Genomic DNA, 19,030 nt, shown 5'->3' with positions numbered 1-19,030 from the left:
TCAGTCCATCCATCCCTGGAATCAGTCTGGTGAACCTTCGCTGCACTCCCTCAATAGCAAGAATGTCCTTCCTCAGATTAGGAGACCAAAAATGAACACACTATTCCAGGCGAGGCCTCACCAAGGCCCTGTAAAACTGCAGTAAGACCTCCCTGCTCCTATACTCAAATCCCCAAGCTATGAAGGCCAACATGCCATTTGCCTTCTTCACTGCCTGCTGTACCTGCATGGCAACTTTCAATGACTGATGAACCATGACACCCAGGTCTCGTTGCACCTCCCCTTTTCCTAATCTGCCGCCATTCAGATAATATTCTGCCTTCGTGTTTTTGCCACCAAAGTGGATAACCTCACATTTATCCACATTATACTGCATCTGCCATGCATTTGCCCACTCAAACCTGTCCAAATCACCCTGCAGCCTCTTAGCATCCTCCTCACAGCTCACACCGCCACCCAGTTTAGTGTCATCTGCAAACTTGGAGATATTACACTCAATTTCTTCATCCAAATCATTAATGTATATTGTAAAGAGCTGGGGTCCCAGCACTCAGCCCTGCCGCACTCCACTAGTCACTGCCTCCCATTCCGAAAAGGACCCGTTTATCCCGACTCTCTGCTTCCTGTCTGCCAACCAATTCTCTATCCACGCCAGTACATTACCCCCAATACCATGTGCTTTAATTTTGCACACCAATCTCTTATGTGGGACCTTGTCAAAAGCCTTTTGAAAGTCCAAATACACCACATCCACTGGTTCTCCCTTGTCCACTCTACTAGTTACATCCTCAAAAAATTCCAGAAGATTTGTCAAGCATGATTTCCCTTGCATAAATCCATGCTGACTTGGACTGATCCTGTCACTGTTTTCCAAATGCGCTGCTATTTTCATCCTTAATAATTGATTCCATTATTTTCCCCACGACTGATGTCAGGCTAACCATCCTATAATTACCCGTTTTCTCTCTCCCTCCTTTTCTAAAAAGTGGTGTTACATTAGCTACCCTCCAGCTCATAGGAACTGATCCAGAGTCGATAGACTGTTGGAAAATTATCACCAATGCATCCACTATTTCAAGGGCTACTTCCTTAAGTACTCTGGGATACAGACAATCAGGCCCTGGGATTTATCGGCCTTCAATCCCATCAATTTCCCCAACACAATTTTCTGCGTAATAAGGATATCCTTCAGTTCCTCCTTCTCACTAGACCCTCGGTCCCCTGGTACATCCGCAAGGTTATTTGTGTCTTCATTCGTGAAGACAGAACCAAAGTATGTGTTCAATTGGTCTGCCATTTCTTTGTTCCCCATTATAAATTCACCTGAGTCCGACTGCAATGGACCTACTTTTGTCTTTACTAATCTTTTTCTCTTCACATATCTATAGAAGCTTTTGCAGTCAGTTTTTATGTTCCCGGTAAGCTTCCTCTCATACTCTATTTTCCCCCTCCTAATTAAACCCTTTGTCCTACTCTGCTGAATTCTAAATTTCTCCCAGTCCTCAGGTTTGCTGCTTTTTCTGGCCAATTTATATGCCTCTTCCTTGGATCGAACACTATCCTTAATTTCCCTTGTTAGCCACGGTTGAGCCACCTTCCCTGTTTTATTTTTACTCCAGACAAGGATGTACAATTATTGAAGTTCATCCATGTGATCTATAAATGTTTTCCATTGCCTATCCACCACCAACCCTTTAAGTATCATTTGCAGTCTATCCTAGCCAATTCACACCTCATACCGTCGAAGTTAGCTTTCCTTAAGTTCAGGATCCTAATTTCTGAATTAACTGTGTCACTCTCCATCTTAATAAAGAATTCTACTATATTATGGTCATCTTCCCCAAGAGGCCTCACACAACAAGAAGGCCAGCTCTCTAATTGGTTCCTCGACATATTGGTCAAGAAAACCATCCTTAATACATTCCAGGAAATCCTCCTCCTCCGCATTGCTACCAGTTTGGTTAGCCCAATATGTAAATTAAAGTCGCCCATGATAACTGTTGTACCTTTATTGCACACATCCCTTATTTCTTGTTTGATGCTGTCCCCAACCTCACTACTACTGTTTGGTGGCCTGTACACAACTCCCACCAGCGTTTTCTGCCCTTTAGTATTCCGTAGCTCCACCCATACCGATTCCACATCATCCAAAAGACAGAAAGGAGATGAGTAAAAGTGGAGGGTAGAGAAAACCAAGGCAAAAAACTAAAAGGGCCACTGTACAGCAAAATTCTAAAGGGTCAAAGTGTAATAAAAAGGCAAGCATGAAAGCTCGGTGCCTCAATGCAAGGAGTATTCGGAACCCAGGAAAGGGCTCTGAGCTAGTTAGAGCGGGTGAGAGCTCAGATGAACAGGACCCCAAGAAAGAATGCAAAAGGCAGGAGGCAACAGAGCAGAGTAGCACTGGGGTAAGTGTAAACCACAAGGGGATAGGAAGGGACAATATGTATGAATATAAAGGGGCTGCAGGAGGGGTCAAAACTAAAAATCATGGTTTAAAAACTAAGTATTAAAACACTCTACCTAAACGCACGCAGCATTCGAAATAAAGTAAATGAGTTGACGGCACGAGTCATTACAAATGGGTATGATTTGGTGGCCATTACAGAAACGTGGTTGCAGGGGGGCCAAGACTGGGAATTAAACGTACAGGGGTATCTGACAATTCGGAAAGATAGACAAGACAGGGGAAAGGAGGTGGGGTAGCTTTGTTAATAAAGGATGATATCAGGGCAGTTGTGAGAGACGATATTGGCTCTAATGAACAAAATGTTGAATCACTGTGGGTGGAGATTAGAGATAGTAAGGGGAAAAAGTCACTGGTGGGCGTAGTTTATAGGCCCCCAAATAATAACTTCACAGTGGGGCGGGCAATAATCAAGGGAATAATGGAGGCATGTGACAAAGGAACGGCAGTAATCATGGGGGATTTTAACCTACATATCGATTGGTTAAATCAAATTGCACGGGGTAGCCTTGAGGAGGAATTCATTGAATGCATATGGGATTGTTTCTTAAAACAGTATGTTACAGAACCTACAAGGGAGCAAGCTATCTTAGATCTGGTTCTGTGTAATGAGACAGGAATAATAAACGATCTCCTAGTAAAAGATCCTCTCAGAATGAGTGATCACAGTATGGTTGAATTTGTAATACAGATTGAGGGTGAGGAAGTAGTGTCTCAAACGAGCGTACTATGCTTAAACAAAGGGGACTACAGTGGAATGAGGGCAGAGTTGGCTAAAGTGGACTGGAAAATCAGACTAAACGATGGCACAGTTGAGGAACAGTGGAGGACTTTTAAGGAGCTCTTTCATAGTGCTCAACAAAAATATATTCCAGTGAAAAAGAAGGGCAGTAAGAGAAGGAAATAAAGGAGAGTATCAAATTAAAAACCAATGCGTATAAGGTGGCCAAGGTTAGTGGGAAACTAGAAGATTGGGAAAATTTTAAACAACAGCAAAGAATGACTAAGAAAGCAATAAAGAAAGGAAAGATAGATTACGAAAGTAAACTTGCGCAAAACATAAAAACAGATAGTAAAAGCTTTTACCGATATATAAAATGGAAAAGAGTGACTAAAGTAAATGTTGGTCCCTTAGAAGATGAGAAGGGGGATTTAATAATGGGAAATGTGGAAATGGCTGAGACCTTAAACAATTATTTTGCTTCGGTCTTCACAGTGGAAGACACAAAAACCATGCCAAAAATTGCTGGACACGGGAATGTGGGAAAGGAGGACCTTGAGATAATCATAATCACTAGGGAGGTAGGCTGGACAGGCTAATGGGACTCAAGGTAGACAAGTCCCCTGGTCCTGACGAAATGCATCCCAGAGTATTAAAAGAGATGGCGGAAGTTATAGCAGATGCATTCGTTATAATCTACCAAAATTCTCTGGACTCTGGGGAGGTACCAGTGGATTGGAAAGCAGCTAATGAAACGCCTCTGTTTAAAAAAGGGGGCAGACAAAAGGCAGATAACTATAGGCTGGTTAGTTTAACATCTGTAGTGGGGAAAATGCTTGAAGCTATCATTAAGGAAGAAATAGCGGGACATCTAGATAGGAATCGTGCAATCAAGTAGACGCAACATGGATTCATGAAGGGGAAATCATGTTGAACTAATTTACTGGAATTCTTTGAGGATATAACTAGCATGGTGGATAGAGGTGTACCGATGGATGTGGTGTATTTAGATTTCCAAAAGGCATTAGATTAGGTGCCACACAAAAGGTTACTGCAGAAGATAAAGGTACGCGGAGTCAGAGGAAATGTATTAGCATGGATAGAGAATTGGCTGGCTAACAGAAAGCAGAGAGTCGGGATAAATGGGTCCTTTTTGGGTTGGAAATCGGTGGTGAGTGGTGTGCCACAGGGATCGGTGCTGGGACCACAACTGTTTACAATATACATAGATGACCTGGAAGAGGGGACAGAGTGTAGTGTCACAAAATTTGCAGATGACACAAAGATTAGTGGGAAAGCGGGTTGTGTAGAGGACACAGAGAGGGTGCAAAGAGATTTAGATAGGTTAAGCGAATGGGTAATGTTTGGCAGATGGAATACAATGTCGGAAAATGTGAGGTCATCCACCTTGGAAAAAAAACCAGTAAAAGGGAATATTATTTGAATGGGGAGAAATTACAACATGCTGCGGTGCAGAGGGACCTGGGGGTCCTTGTGCATGAATCCCAAAAAGTTAGTTTGCAGGTGCAGCAGGTAATCAGGAAGGCGAATGGAATGTTGGCCTTCATTGCGAGAGGGATGGAGTACAAAAGCAGGGAGGTCCTGCTGCAACTGTACAGGGTATTGGTGAAGCCACACCTGGAGTACTGCTTGCAGTTTTGGTCACCTTACTTAAGGAAAGATATACTAGCTTTGGAGGGGTACAGAGACGATTCACTCGGCTGATTCCAGAAATGAGGGGGTTACCTGATGATGATAGATTGAGTAGACTGGGTCTTTACTCGTTGGAGTTCAGAAGGATGAGGGGTGATCTTATAGAAACATTTAAAATAATGAAAGGGAAAGACAAGATAGAGGCAGAGAGGTTGTTTCCACTGGTCGGGGAGACTAGAACTAGGGGGCACAGCCTTAAAATACTGGGGAGCCAATTTAAAACTGAGTTGAGAAGGAATTTCTTCTCCCAGATGGTTGTGAATCTGTGGAATTCTCTGCCCAAGGAAGCAGTTGAGGCTAGATTATTGAATGTATTCAAATAACAGATATATAGATTTTTAACCAATAAGAGAATTAAGGGTTATGGGGAGCGGGCGGGTAAGTGGAGCTGAGTCCACGGCCAGATCAGCCATGATATTGTTGAATGACGGAGCAGACTCGAGGGGCTAGATGGCCTACTCCTGTTCCTAATTCTTATGTTCTTATGTTCTTATGTCCTTTCTTACTATTGCATTAATTTCCTCTTTAACCAGCAATGCCACCCCACCTCCTTTTCCTTTCTGTCTATCCTTCCTAAATGTTGAATAGCCCTGGATGTTGAGTTCCCAGCCTTGGTCACCCTGGAGCCATGTTTCCATGATGCCAATTACATCATATCCATTAACCTCTATCTGGGCAGTTAATTCGTCCACCTTATTCCGAATACTTTATTTTATTTTATGTATGTAAAGCACACTTATACACTCTATACATTGCGTTAAGAAGAGGGAAGCAGCAATGCCTGATGGATAATGAACCAGCCGTTGGATTAACCTTCAAACAGACTCATGGAAGTGTACATATTCAGTACAGAACACGGACACAAATGTTAGGGAACATGAATTATAGCAGCATGGGAACAGGATGGTTATTGACTGGGAGTTTTGACTGGAGTTTTTAGGAGAGGAATAAGGAGGTACCACCCTGGAAAACAAAGTTAATCAACACGTCATGAGAAACTGAAGCAAAGTTGACACCATTGAATAACACATTCCAGAAGGGTGACATGTGATGAGAGATGGACAGGTGGGGGAGAGCCACCCAGAGCCAGTCTGAGCAGTAGGCCAACTGGTAGTTTTGTCGGAGGGTCGCACACCTTGAAAACCTGTATAATTGTAATTGTAAAACCTTTGATCGGAGAAGTGTTCATTAGAACCTTCCCGAGCATGCTTGAATAAAAACCGGTTGAACCAAGGTTTAGTCTGAGTGATTCCATGGTGACTATACGAGAGAGGGCAGGTGTCGATTCCTTATATCAGGGAGTCCACCTTGAGGAAGAGAAGTCTTTTTACCCCAACAGGGAGGGAATTCCTGAGCTTAGGGCCTTGGCAGCTGAGCACGCGGCTACCAATGGTAGAGCAACTAAAATAAGGAATGAGCAAGAGGCCAGAAATATAGGACCACAGATAACTCGAAGGCTGCATATCCTATCCCATCTCCTGCTGATTTTACATCTGATATGAGAAATTGACCCCACTCTCGTAAATGTTTGCTAATTGTTCAAGGCAACTAATTGACTTGTAAAACGATGTTGTACCTCAAATATTGCTTAATATAGACAGTTAATATAAACTCAGTGGTCTGAGTTTAATTTTGCTTTCTGTCTTTCTACTTACAGGTTAAAACAAATGATGCGACCATTCTCAAAGATCAGCAGGCATCTATAAGTATGGTGGCAAAACCATATAGGACACAAGCTGGTTCAAGGAACTATTTGCACATTGGTATTCACCAAACAGAACTCAGTGCAGGACGTGATTTAAATGTTCAGCTGAATCTCCACAATGACAATGCAGCAATCCAGGCCCAGATAACATACTTCACCTATATGGTATGTTTTTCTGTATGCCAGTCATGTCTTATTATTCTGACATTCAAAAAGAGGCAGTTCAAGGATCTTTATCAGCTTCAGTGAAAACATAAATTGTGGAACGAGATGAGGTCACTCTATCCAGTGAGACCATTCCTTCCATCAGGTCATGTACACTTCTCCTCATGGGGCTAGAAATTGGTCTTTTGGTGATGCAGAGTAGCAGTATTTTTCGATACCCCTAATCACTCTGCTATTTTTAAAAGGCCTAAAATTGACCAAAAAATGTGCCCAGCGGTAAAAGTTGACCACCACTGAGAACGATAGATGAGAGCAAGGACCAAGATCCTGCTTCTGCATCAGAGAATGTTGCCCCCTCGGTACCCCCCACTCCCGTACCCGTGCAATGACCACATCTGCCTTCCTCCCTCCCAATGAGGTACCGCCTGAGGAGCTCCTCGGCCAGGTGCCATGGAGCGAGGAGGGGAAGGAGTAGAGGTGGGGTGGAGAGGGGGGAAGGAAAGTGAGGTGCATGTCCGCAGGTGATGGCCGTGTTATATCTCCATCTAGGTGTATGCAATTTGTTGCAATGTATGGGGGCTAGGGACCACCCTACTGCTTTGCCTTTGTCAATCCGCTGGACATGTTGAACATTTGATTGATGTCAATGGTGGAAAAAGTGGGGTGTGGCGGGGGTTGGGTGTTATTGGCTGTGATACTTATGATGTCAGACCAATGTTGTTATAACATTTTTGTTATTGAACATAACCTTGTTGCGCATTGTCTCAGATAGCTGCACCGTTACACACTGGTGATTCCTTAACATGAAAGGGTTAAATACAACTTAACATCAATCAACGTAAACTTTAACTGGCACCAAGATGATGGGCACCATGGATGTCTGAGCTGCACAGTGTATCAGCGTTGTCACTCACATCGACGCTCTTTCAGATATCAGCTCCTCAAATTGTTCAGATATCAGTTCCTCACGTAAGAGTGTGATGTTAAAAATGCCAGCCACACCGCTGGCATTCGTTCAGAACAGTTCCACTTTTTCTGGGCGTTTTTTTGGGCGAGCGATATTGTGGATGATGTGTGCGAGGTGGTGAAAGTGACGCTGGGTGATCTCCTGGGCGTTAGTTTCGCCAGATGTGCTCTTTACGACAAAAAAAAGTGGGCAGGCGGTATTATTGAATCTCGGTGTTAATTCCTTGTAGAAAGTAACGCTGGGCGATATTATGGGTGTTGATTTCGCCCATTCTGATAATTCCGCCCAAAAAAAGTGGGCGGGCGGTAATATTTTTCCCCGGCGTTAAGCACATGGGGAAAGTAATGCTCGGCAACAAGTTTCCTATAAATGCCACCAGTTTCCATTTTGTGCCAAAATGGGCGCTATTTGGGCGTTATATGTCATTTCAGCGGTAAAGTGGGCGTTAAGCATTCAAAAAAAGTGGAGGTTCCAGCGCACCATCTCTTCAAAATTGTTTATATTAGATGTTCCTACTTTTATTTATTTTCTTTTACTTCAACAGCTGATAAACAAAGGAAAGATAGTGCGTGTTGGACGGCAATCAAGAGAGAGCGGTCAAGTCCTGGTGTCCATGTTAATTCCAATTACCCCAAATCTAATACCATCATTCAGATTGCTGGTTTATTACTATGTAACAAAGGGATCGCAAGTAGAATTGGTTGCTGATTCTGTATGGATTGACGTGAAAGACACATGCATGGGAACAGTAAGTATTTTTGTTTTGTTTGGAGTGAGAAACTGCAACGTTTTACTATCAGCTCTGCTGCTCAAATGTGAGTTTGTGTCAGAGATCGGATTAATGTTAGTGGCTGGGAAAAACAGATCGGCTCAGTCCTAGGAGCATCTGCTGTGAACAAGATCTGTAATGTATGCAGACTAATATCTGTTCACTATAGCTTGGAGGATAGCTATTTTACAAAGACGGACGTGTATAACATGCAATGCTCAATATTATTCGGATACTAAAGTGCAGGTGTGGTTATGGGTATATTTATGGATATACAGTGGATATTTCCTCAAATTCTGCATCACTGGTTACTGCTGCAAGCAGACCCTGTGTCCCCTATGATCCGGTAAGTTCCTTTACTGCTCAGTATCTAGTTAAACAATGGTGTAACCCATGTACCATAACAATAAGACCCTGGATACAATAATCTCACAGACGGTGCTATGTGCATTCTCATTTTTAAAACATTTTAATGCGATGAGGCCAATTGTAAACTAACAAACGACTTTATTTTATGTGAAATATATGAATGAACAGTATGTAATTTTCTAGTGAAATGCATTTATTTCCTACCGTTCCTTGCAATTTCAAAATAATAAAATATGTGACCCTGACTTTTATAGGCTAGATTCACAAGATAGCAATCTCTGAGCTACCTGGCACAAAACTTCTCTTGCAGGCCATGTGTGTTCATACACATCTAACTGATTAAAAGGCAAGATCTCCCTCTGTGTCTCTCACTGTTTCAACTCAAACTGCTGACTAACTTTTCCAGAGGGATAGATTGTGTGGCCCTACTGCCCTGATAGTGGGACAGATTAAGGACAGATGAAGCAGCTGAAAACTGGGCATCCATGCTGTGCTGTGCTGTGCTGTGCTCCCTGAGCAGTAGCAGAATGATACCATCACAATCTGTAACCTCATGCACATATCTCACTCCTTCATCCTCATTGAACCATCATGTGTAGTGTGGAAGAACATGCCTGGAGTTGCACTTATCATACTTAGAATGAGGTACTAACCAAACACCAGAATCAGCAGTCTGTATATAGAGTTAAGTGGTCCCACAACCAACAGATCACAGGAAAGCTCTGCAGTCCTACCACCTCAAATTGAGATTGATGGTGGGCAATCGAGCAACTAACAGGAGGAGGAGGAAATTTCATGAACATCCCCATCCTCAACCATGGTTGGGCCCAGCATGTGATTGCATGACAAAAGACTGAAGTATTTTCAAGCATCTTCAACCAAATGTTCCAAGTGACCAAATTATATTCGACCTCATTCCAAAATTCTCACCATCATAGATGTCAATGTTCAGACAATTTGGTTCACACCACGCAACATTAAGTGCGAAAGATTTGTGCACCAGAACAAGCTCCCTTCCCCCAGCACAGCCATCCATCGTAGCTATGATTGTGACATCTACCCGTCAATGTGGTAAATTTTCCAGGAATATCCTATCCAGAATAAAACAAACTGGAGATTGAATTTTTAAAGCCTTTATTTCAGGGAAATTATGAATTTCTATAAATATGTTGCCAATTGTGATTTTTTTAAAATAAACGCCTTAAAGACAAACAACAGCTCTGAGAAGCGGTATGTGAACAGCAAGGGCTCTTATTGTAGTTTTTTTGTTTTCTTTACAACCATCAAAAAAGATTATTTATAAAGGATATGTTTTTGAGGCATAAGGAAAATATTTGAGCTTTAAAAAGGAAGAGAAATGATGAGAAAAGGTTCGAAAAAATAAGATTAACAGGGCAGAGAAAATAAGGAGGAAAAACACAGTTCATTGAATCATAGAACACAGAAGGATTCCATTTGGCCCATCGTGTCTGCGCTGGCTCTTTGAAAGAGCAATCCAATTAGTCCCACTCTCCCTTGCTCTATCCCCATAGCACTGCAAATTCCATTTTGAAAGTTAAATCTGCTTCTGCCACCCTTTCAGGCAATGTATTCTACATCTTAACAAGTTGCAGCCTTAAAAAAAATCCTCATCTCCCTGCTGGCTTTTTTGACCATTATCTTAAATCTGTGTCCTCTGGTTACTGATCCACCTGCCAGTACAGAGTTTTTCCCTATCTGCTGTATCAAAACCCCTCAGAATTTTGTACACCTGCAGTGTTTAAAAAAAATGTTTATGCATGTAAAGTTATTTTTGGGCAATTGTTCAGTAGTTTACAGTTAACAATGTTCTTTCTTATATCTTTATAGCGTTATTACTGTCATGCTCATTCCAGTACCACAGTATGTAATCTGAAAATGAACCACAATCAGAAGTTCCACTGAACCACCAGCAGTTGAAAAATATCTAGTGACAAGAAATAGCTATTTTCACTGCACTCAGTGCTCATATTCCCATACTATGGAATTAACTGCCAAGAAGTACTAAGTGGCACAGTCTGAAAGCCTGGTGAAAGCAGATTTAGTGATAACTTTCAAAAGGAAATTGGATAAATACTTGCAGGGCTATGGGGAACGAGCACGGGGAGTGGGACTAATTGGATAGCTCTTTCAAATGAATGAAGCTGAATGCCTCCTTCTGTGCTATATCATTTTATGATTGTATCATTTTAGTATGCAAAGCCTAATTTTACAGCAGCCAGCAGTGATTATGATGCATAATTCGACAGTAATTTGATATTTGTGACTATTTTCAGACTAACATGCATTTCCTCACAGCTGATAGTGTCTGCTGCAGATGAGAATGATGACACGAAGATTTACGAACCTGGCGAGCAGTTTGCACTGAAGCTCACAGGGGATCCTGGGGCAAGAGTTGGCCTAGTTGCTGTGGATAAAGCAGTGTTCATATTGAATAAGAAAAATAAATTAACACAGAGTAAGGTAAATAAACCTTGATGTTTAATCCTGATCATTACTGTTGCCGCTCATAATGCATGTTATAGTGGATGAACGCTTAGCCCATTTGTATGACGTTTCTCAGCCAGTTGTTTTAAAGAATGCACTTAATCATTTATTTTAAAAGAATAAGGGCTTGAAAAGAAGTCGCCAAAAATTGGCCAGAGGTGCACACAGGTGGCTGGCACATCTGGGCCAGAATGGGATATAGCAAGGAGCAAATAAAGGGCTGGAGGAGGTGATGGTGGAGGCAGACTGTTGGGAGCGACCACACTGGTAGTACCAACAGTTGGGTGAAAGTGTGAGGGCAGAAGCAAAGATTTATCACAAGTTTTTTGGTTGTCTCTAGTTTTTAAAACAAACAATATTTTACAATAAGCGATAACAATAGATGCTCGAATTGTGCATCAAAAGCATGCTTGTTGCTTTGTGAAAAGAGAAAAAGTTATGTTCTGATGAATTCTATTCCCAAAACATAAATCCAACTTCCCGATGCTAACAGATCTGCTGAGCATCAGCAACATCTTATGTACATACGAAACTAACGGCAGGAGATGACCAGCTGTCCAATCAAGCCTGCCCCACACGATGATGGTCGGGTCATCATGACGAAACACATCTTCCCTCCCATCCTCACAGCCATGTAAACTCCTGGGAGAGGCAAAAAAAGAGAACAAACCCTGGGTCAAAAAGCATCATTTCTTATCTATATATTTATTTCTATGTAAAATAAGGAATTACTTTGAACAAAAATGACATTCTCTAGACTTTCCTTCTACTCTATTTAAATACCAAAATTTGAAAATATGGTTCTTTCTACCTTATAAAGCAGTTGTGTCTAAATTTAACTAGTACTACTTAGAGGGGGACTATATGGGAAGGAGTTAATATTAAAATTATTCCCCTCTTCAAGTCCTGACATTGAGGAAAATATATTGGCCCTGAAATTCCGGCAGAGCTCTTCCCACGGAAGAAAGAAAAAGAGAAAAAAGATCCGCACTTACCTGTTGATGCTGCGCCCATTGGAACTTCGGAGCCTGAGGCCTCCCGTGACTGTGTGTCGCAGCGCGTGCACGTGGGGACGTGCGCAGGCCGGGATCTGGTGACAGCAGCCAATCAGGTGTAGTATAGATTCTCGTTCATAGTAATAGGAGTTCCGTAAGTGCGGAACTCCTATTACTATGAATGAGAAACATCCCCCCAGCCCAGCCCCCCGCAAGCACCCAAACCACAATGAAAAATAGAAAATAAACTACATATTTAACATTCATTTAAATTAAAGTTGGTATAAAAAAAAATTTCCAGACTTTTTCAAAAGTTTTTTTAATTAAGCCTTAAAATAAACTTACCGTAGTGGGGAGGGTTTTTAACAATAAAGTGTGTTTTTATAGCTTTATTTTAAAATGTTTTAGTGTATTTTTAAACACTTGCGCCTGTAAAAGTGGGCTATATGCCTGCTTTTTCAGGCGCAGGATTTTAAAGAACATTTGCAGAGCAAGATATTCGTAAATATCGAAAATCTTACCCTGCAAGTATCCTCGCTCCCGATATGTATTGGATCTGTCAAGCCGGAAACTTGACAGATCAGAAATTCCGGTTTCCAGTGCATGCGCATTGTTCGCTGAAAACCGGCTTTTCCGATGCCTTTCCGGGTCCCTAGAAACTTCGGACAGACCCGGGACATCAGAATTTCAGGGCCAATATTAAATAACAACAAATGAGTCTCTGGAATTCCCTCCCTAAACCTCTCCGTCTCACTACCTCTTTCCTCCTTTAACACGCTCCTTAAAACCTACCTCTCTGCCCTAATATCGCCATATGTTAATGTTCTGAAGTTAAATTTTGTTTAATACAGCCCCTCCGAAGTGCCTTCAGACGATTTGCTATGTTAAAGGTGCTATATAAATACAAGTTGCTGTATGCTGGGGCTCTGCTGCAGATGTTCCCTTTTATAAGTTACAGGGTTTTAGGAGGGAATGATAGCACCTGCCCTAAGTTCCATTACTTCCACCTTCCCATCCGCCCTTGAGAACCCGACACAGGTTAAAAGATGCAGTTTGCTAGTGCCTGTTCATCAAGGCAGAAGTAAACGAACACTACTGAATTAAGATTGATCGTTGGCTCGTTGCCCATATGTTGGAATTCACTGCAGGTGTGACTTTTATTTGCTGTCTGAAAAGCATAGTATTTCAAGACAAATACGGAACTAGGATCTGAGGGCTATACAATGGGCTTCCCAATAACAATCTCACTTTACATGATCTAAATGTTGGAGGAAGAACAACAGGGATCTCTATTACGAGGTTGTCTATGGCTGCTTGAAATGAGCCTGTGCCATAAAGGTTGAGACGCAGTGGTCAGCTTCATAGCCACGGAAAGATCAGTGTGGGCCTATGAGATTAGTGAGTCTCTTCTGGACTATGTGGCAGTTTTTGGGGTGGTGGAGGTAGCATGACTGCCTCAGCTACCTCCCTTCAGGTAACAGTGCTGCACCCACTTATAGGGCTCCCTGCCCTCAGTGCCCAACAGTCTTGCTCTTTGGGCCCTAACTTCTGCCACAGGATGTGTCCGAGAATCTGGGAGCCCTTCCAACTGCTGACACCCCTGGGACTGCTGCTGCTTCAGCCATTCTCGCAGAGAAGTGATGCTGCACTTTAACAGGCTGCAGCCTTTTAAAAGCTACACGAGAGCTGTATCCCCTCCTCTCCTCTCCAATGGCAAGTAAAGTTTTTCAGAGTGGTATTATTGCCCCAAACTTACCCTGGGAGAAAACAACAGCAGGTGGATACACATTGGCCAGTGCTATTCCTGCTCTACTACTAACCTGCCAACCGCAGGGAAGTCTATGCTGATGTGGCGTCGCATTATTAACTTAGTTAACTCATGTGCCCGCTTTGTGTGTGTGTTTTACATAGATCTGGAGTGTTGTGGAGAAATATGACATTGGTTGCACAGCTGGAAGTGGCAGCGATGTTCTTGGTGTTTTCTCAGATGCAGGACTAGCCTTTACAACAAGCACTGCCATCCAGACTGATACAAGAACAGGTACTGTTTTCTGTAAGCACTCAACATTGAATTAACTTCCACCATCAGCAGCCCCTCGTCACAACCTCTCCAAACAAACTCCAATGGGATTCCCAACCTACATGATCTAGGTGTTAGAGGAAGGTGAGCAACTTGGATCAGTAAAGGAAGCCAGATAATAAGAAAGTACCAGAGGAGAGCCAGTGTATCATTGTACTACCCATCCATCAGAATGTATAGATCTGGAGGCACTTTCTGACACCTTTCCCTGGAACTCTGTGCTTCAGTAATGAAACTTTGAAGAAGTTCTACTTACTGCTGCAGCTAGATCTGCAACCACAGTCCACAGCATGTATAGCTCTGACTGGAGGATAAAGTGACCAAGATTCTGAACAAGCTCATTCTAGGGAACCACAGGAGATTTATAGCAGATCAGCTAATTTTCTGTGCAGTCTTCGAAAAGCAAGTTACTAATGCCCTCTTTGTAAGGGCAGCTCAGTTTATACAATTTGACAGTGCTCCTACATAGATGACTGAGAACGCAGTCAAATTTTCCATCCAGAATTACCAGATTCTCTAAGTGCATGGAGCTGTTGATTGCATCCATGCGACATTGGTCGGCTCAAATGTAAACTCTGTACTGAGACGAACTGCAAAGACTATCATTCCATAAATGCGAAGTTGAATTTTAATGACAGATACAGCGGCCTCGATTTTAATGCCAGCCCCCCGACCCATGGGTGGGAGATAGCATGGAGAGGGGCGGTGGTTAAAGCAACAGGATCAAGCAAACCAACTCCATTCCTGACTCTTCTCATCTACCCCGTCCCCACCCATATGATGGTCCCGATCTCTGTCCTCCCCCCGGCCCGATCCTCAGCCTCCCCCCTTCTGTTTGTGAGATTTCCCCCCTCCTGAAGATCGCGAGTCTCTGCCCCCCACCCCTCCCCTCTCGAGTGCTGGGCGGGAGGCAGCACTTGAAAGGAAGTCCTGGTATCCACGTCCCCAGACTTGCCACATTCTTCGGTCAGTTGTAGCCTCCCCTACACTCTTTCCGGCTCGCTTTTAATATCAGGGCCAGCATGTTTCACAAGAATTCATATTGTGCTGGGAGCTGTTGTTCTTCATTCGTCCTGTGTCTCAGATCTGTTGCAACAACAGAGCAAGGAACAGGATGGCTGCTCGGTAGCCATAGGAATATTTGTCACCACCGTGGCTTATGACACTTCTTTGTGGGGCCACCAGTGCTGCAGAGGAGCTCTACAATAAAGCAAATATGAAAACAATTATAAGAACTGAACAAGCCATTAGTATCTGAAAGGAAGTGTCTGGAGAGGCCACTGCAGCATGTGAGAGATAATTCACAACTTTGCTGTTAAGAAAGGACATGTCCCAGTGTATTCCAGAAAGGCTGATGATGATACTGCATAATAACTGAGAGACAGACTCATTTAGCACACCTTCACAGAGCACAGAGCACGTGTATTTAGGAGTGTCAGCACATTAAAACTTTTCCTCTTCTCACCAACCTCTCAATAGTAGAATCGTTGCTCTTCACTGCTAGCTATGAACCTGAATATCAGCGCATTACCTGTTCTCATTGTCATGGAAGAAATCCAAAAACCAAGCAGTCCTTACATCAAATATTCTAGTGAATTGATACTATTTACAAAAACATGGTTCTGCCACCATGCATATCCCTTGTGAACACTTTTCTCTGCAGTATTCATAACTTCTACAATTATGTTCAGCCAACTGTCTTCCCTCTGTGGTTCACAGCAACACACGTCAAGTAAGACGTTCACCACACAGTTGAGTATATGGAACAGAAATTATTCAACAACATAGGTGATCAATCTATCCAGTACAGGGTAGCATCGCGTTTCTCTCTCTCTCCAGCTACCTAGCTAGCTCTGGAAACCCTCCTTGTATGACCTCGTTGTTTACTTCAAAATTATATTTCACAGATAAGTGGAGCTTCAGACTTCTAACTGTCTAACTCCCTTATGATTATCTACATTCACACTTCATAAAAACATAAGAAATAGGAGCAGGAGTAGGCCCTCCGGTCCCTCAAGCCTGCTACGCCATTCAGTAAGATCATGGCACATCATCGACCTCAACTCCACTTTCCCGCCCGATCTCCATATCCCTTGATTCCCCTAGACTCCAAAAATCTATTTACCTCAGCCTTGAATATATTCAGAAACTCAGTATGCACAGCCCTCTCGGGCAGAGAATTCATGAGTTAGCTGTCTCCAGAGTTCCCAAGGACAACTATTTACCCAATTGTAACATTCTATATTATGGCTAATTGATCTCTCTGCTTATATTTATTACACTAATCACTGAAGATATACACTAATCACTCATGGTCGAGGGATATATTTCCTTGCATAGACATTCCTTGCAGATGATAAGCAGAATATAATTCCACCCTACCCCACCGCCGCTCACAGGCAGCTTCATCCCTCCTCATATCCCTAGTGTTGTGTATGCAATAACTCAATAGACTGAATACTGTAAACTCCGAACAGGTACAAACCTAGCTCTACTTTATTAAGGCCAAAAGTGATTACATTACAAGATGGCTGGCCTTTTATACCTGGGCCGCACAAACGTGCACACAGCCCAATGATCTCCGACAGTGGCGCCACCTGGTGGCTAGTAAACCCAAGCATACATACATGACAATATCTCCCTTTAAGATATTAGTAACGGCCTTTTTACAAATTGAGATGGTCCAGGGCTTTCCGCTCCCGAGTTGAACGTCTCAGTTCAGTTCCAGCCTTGGGCGAGTGCTCTGAGTCTGTTACGACTGGGGGCTGGGTAGCCGATCTGATGGGAGTGGCAATGACCATGTCAGTGATTGAAAGTCCAGATTTTTTGATGACAGCGGAGTCCTCTGATGACTGAGGGTAGTTTGTTGGTCACTGATTGTATCTTCTTCAGACTGTTCCGGTTCAACCGTGTGCCGCAGCTTTATCTGATTGATATGTTTCCTGCATGTCTGCCCATTCTTGAGCTTGCCTATAAACACTTTGTTACCATCCTTGGCTGCAACAGTACCGGCGATCCATTTGGGACCTTGACCATAATCCAGTACATACACAGGATCATTGATAGAAATGTCAGATGACACAGTAGCGCGATCATGATACCCTTGCTGACTTTGACGTCTGTATTCTTCACGATAATTCAAGTCAGGGTGGACAAGAGAGAGCCTGATCTTGAGACCTCTCTTCATCAATACTTCAGCAGGGGAGACCCCGGTAAGCGTATGGGATCGTGTCCTGTAACTAAGCAATATGCGACAAGCGAGTTTGCAGTGAACCTTGAGTTACACATTTCATACTCTGCTTGATGGTTTGGGCCGCACGCTCTGCTTGTCCATTGGATGCGAGTTTGAATGGTACTGACTTCACATGTTTGATACCATTGAGTTTCATGAACTCTTGAAACTCCATACTGGTGAAGCAAGATCCGTTGTCGCTTACAACTATGTCAGGCAGACCATGCATACATAACAAACATGACACGAAGGCTCTCAATGGTAGCTGTGGATGTGCTGGATGACATGATTGTACACTCTATCCACTTGGAATAAACATCTTTCCCAGGAAAGTCAATGTGGATCCTGGACCATGGTTTAGATGGCCACGACCACAAATTCAGCGATGATTCCACTGGTGCTTTACTAAGCTGCATGCAAGTGTTGCACTGATGCACGCATGATTCCAGATCAAAGTCAATTCCAGGCCACCATACACGAGACCTGGCAATGGCTTTCATTCATGACAATACCAGGATGCGTGCTATGAAGATCATGCACAAGTTTCTCTCTGCCTTTCTTGGGCATAACGACATGATTACCCCACAGTATATAATCTGATTGAATGGATAGTTCGTCTTTGCGACAAATGTAAGGTTTGGTCTCCTCACACATTTGCTTGGGTATGGCAGATCAATCACCACTAAGGATACAACATTTCACAACCAATAATATCGGGTCCTGGCTGATCCAGGTCTTAACTTGTTGGGCCGTGACAGGAGTTCCTTCACTTTCAAAAGCATCCATGACTAACAATAGGTCTGCCGGTTGTAGCGTTTCCACCTTCGGTGTGGGCAACGGCAGACTGCTCAGTGCATTGGCACAATTCTCAGTGCCAGGTCTATAGCGAATTACATAATCATAGGCAGATAATGTCAGCGCCCACCTCTGGATGCGGTGGGCATTGCTATTGATACCTGTGTTTTCCGAAAACAATGAAATGCGTGGCTTGTGATCTGTTTCCAGTTCAAACCAAAGACCAAACTGATGCATCTTTTTACCCCATACACACAGGCTAGTGCTTCTTTCTCTACCATGCTGTAGGCTCTTTCCACCTTTGACAAACTTTTTGAAACATATGCAACAGGTTGTAATTTGCCCGACTCATTAGCTTGTTGGAGCACGCAACCAATTCCATGTGACGAAGCATCACAGGCTAATACTGGACACTTACATGGATCATAATGTACCAGCAGCTTGTTAGAGCAAAGCAGATTAGTAGCTTTCTCAAAGGCTCTATCATGAGACGCAAACCCAGTTGTCGCCTTTTCTTAGCAGCATGTGCAGTGGCTCTAATAAGGTG

At 43.0% G+C, this 19,030-nt stretch overlaps 1 protein-coding gene across 1 annotated transcript in view; it reads left to right on the top strand.

Moving 5' to 3' along the window:
* Positions 1-19,030, top strand: part of LOC139237910 (complement C3-like) — a 136,016-nt gene that overhangs the window by 36,499 nt on the left and 80,487 nt on the right. Inside the window, exons 12-15 of the mRNA XM_070867203.1 lie at positions 6,559-6,771; positions 8,283-8,486; positions 11,193-11,357; positions 14,288-14,417. Coding sequence (XP_070723304.1) covers positions 6,559-6,771; positions 8,283-8,486; positions 11,193-11,357; positions 14,288-14,417 — 712 coding nt within the window. The remainder of the gene's footprint in view (positions 1-6,558; positions 6,772-8,282; positions 8,487-11,192; positions 11,358-14,287; positions 14,418-19,030) is intronic.

The sequence above is a fragment of the Pristiophorus japonicus genome, chromosome 24, assembly GCF_044704955.1.
Source record: "Pristiophorus japonicus isolate sPriJap1 chromosome 24, sPriJap1.hap1, whole genome shotgun sequence".
Lineage (NCBI taxonomy): Eukaryota > Metazoa > Chordata > Chondrichthyes > Pristiophoridae > Pristiophorus > Pristiophorus japonicus.
The sequence above is the reverse complement of the archived record's forward strand: the minus strand, read 5'-3'. Positions and strand labels throughout refer to the sequence as shown.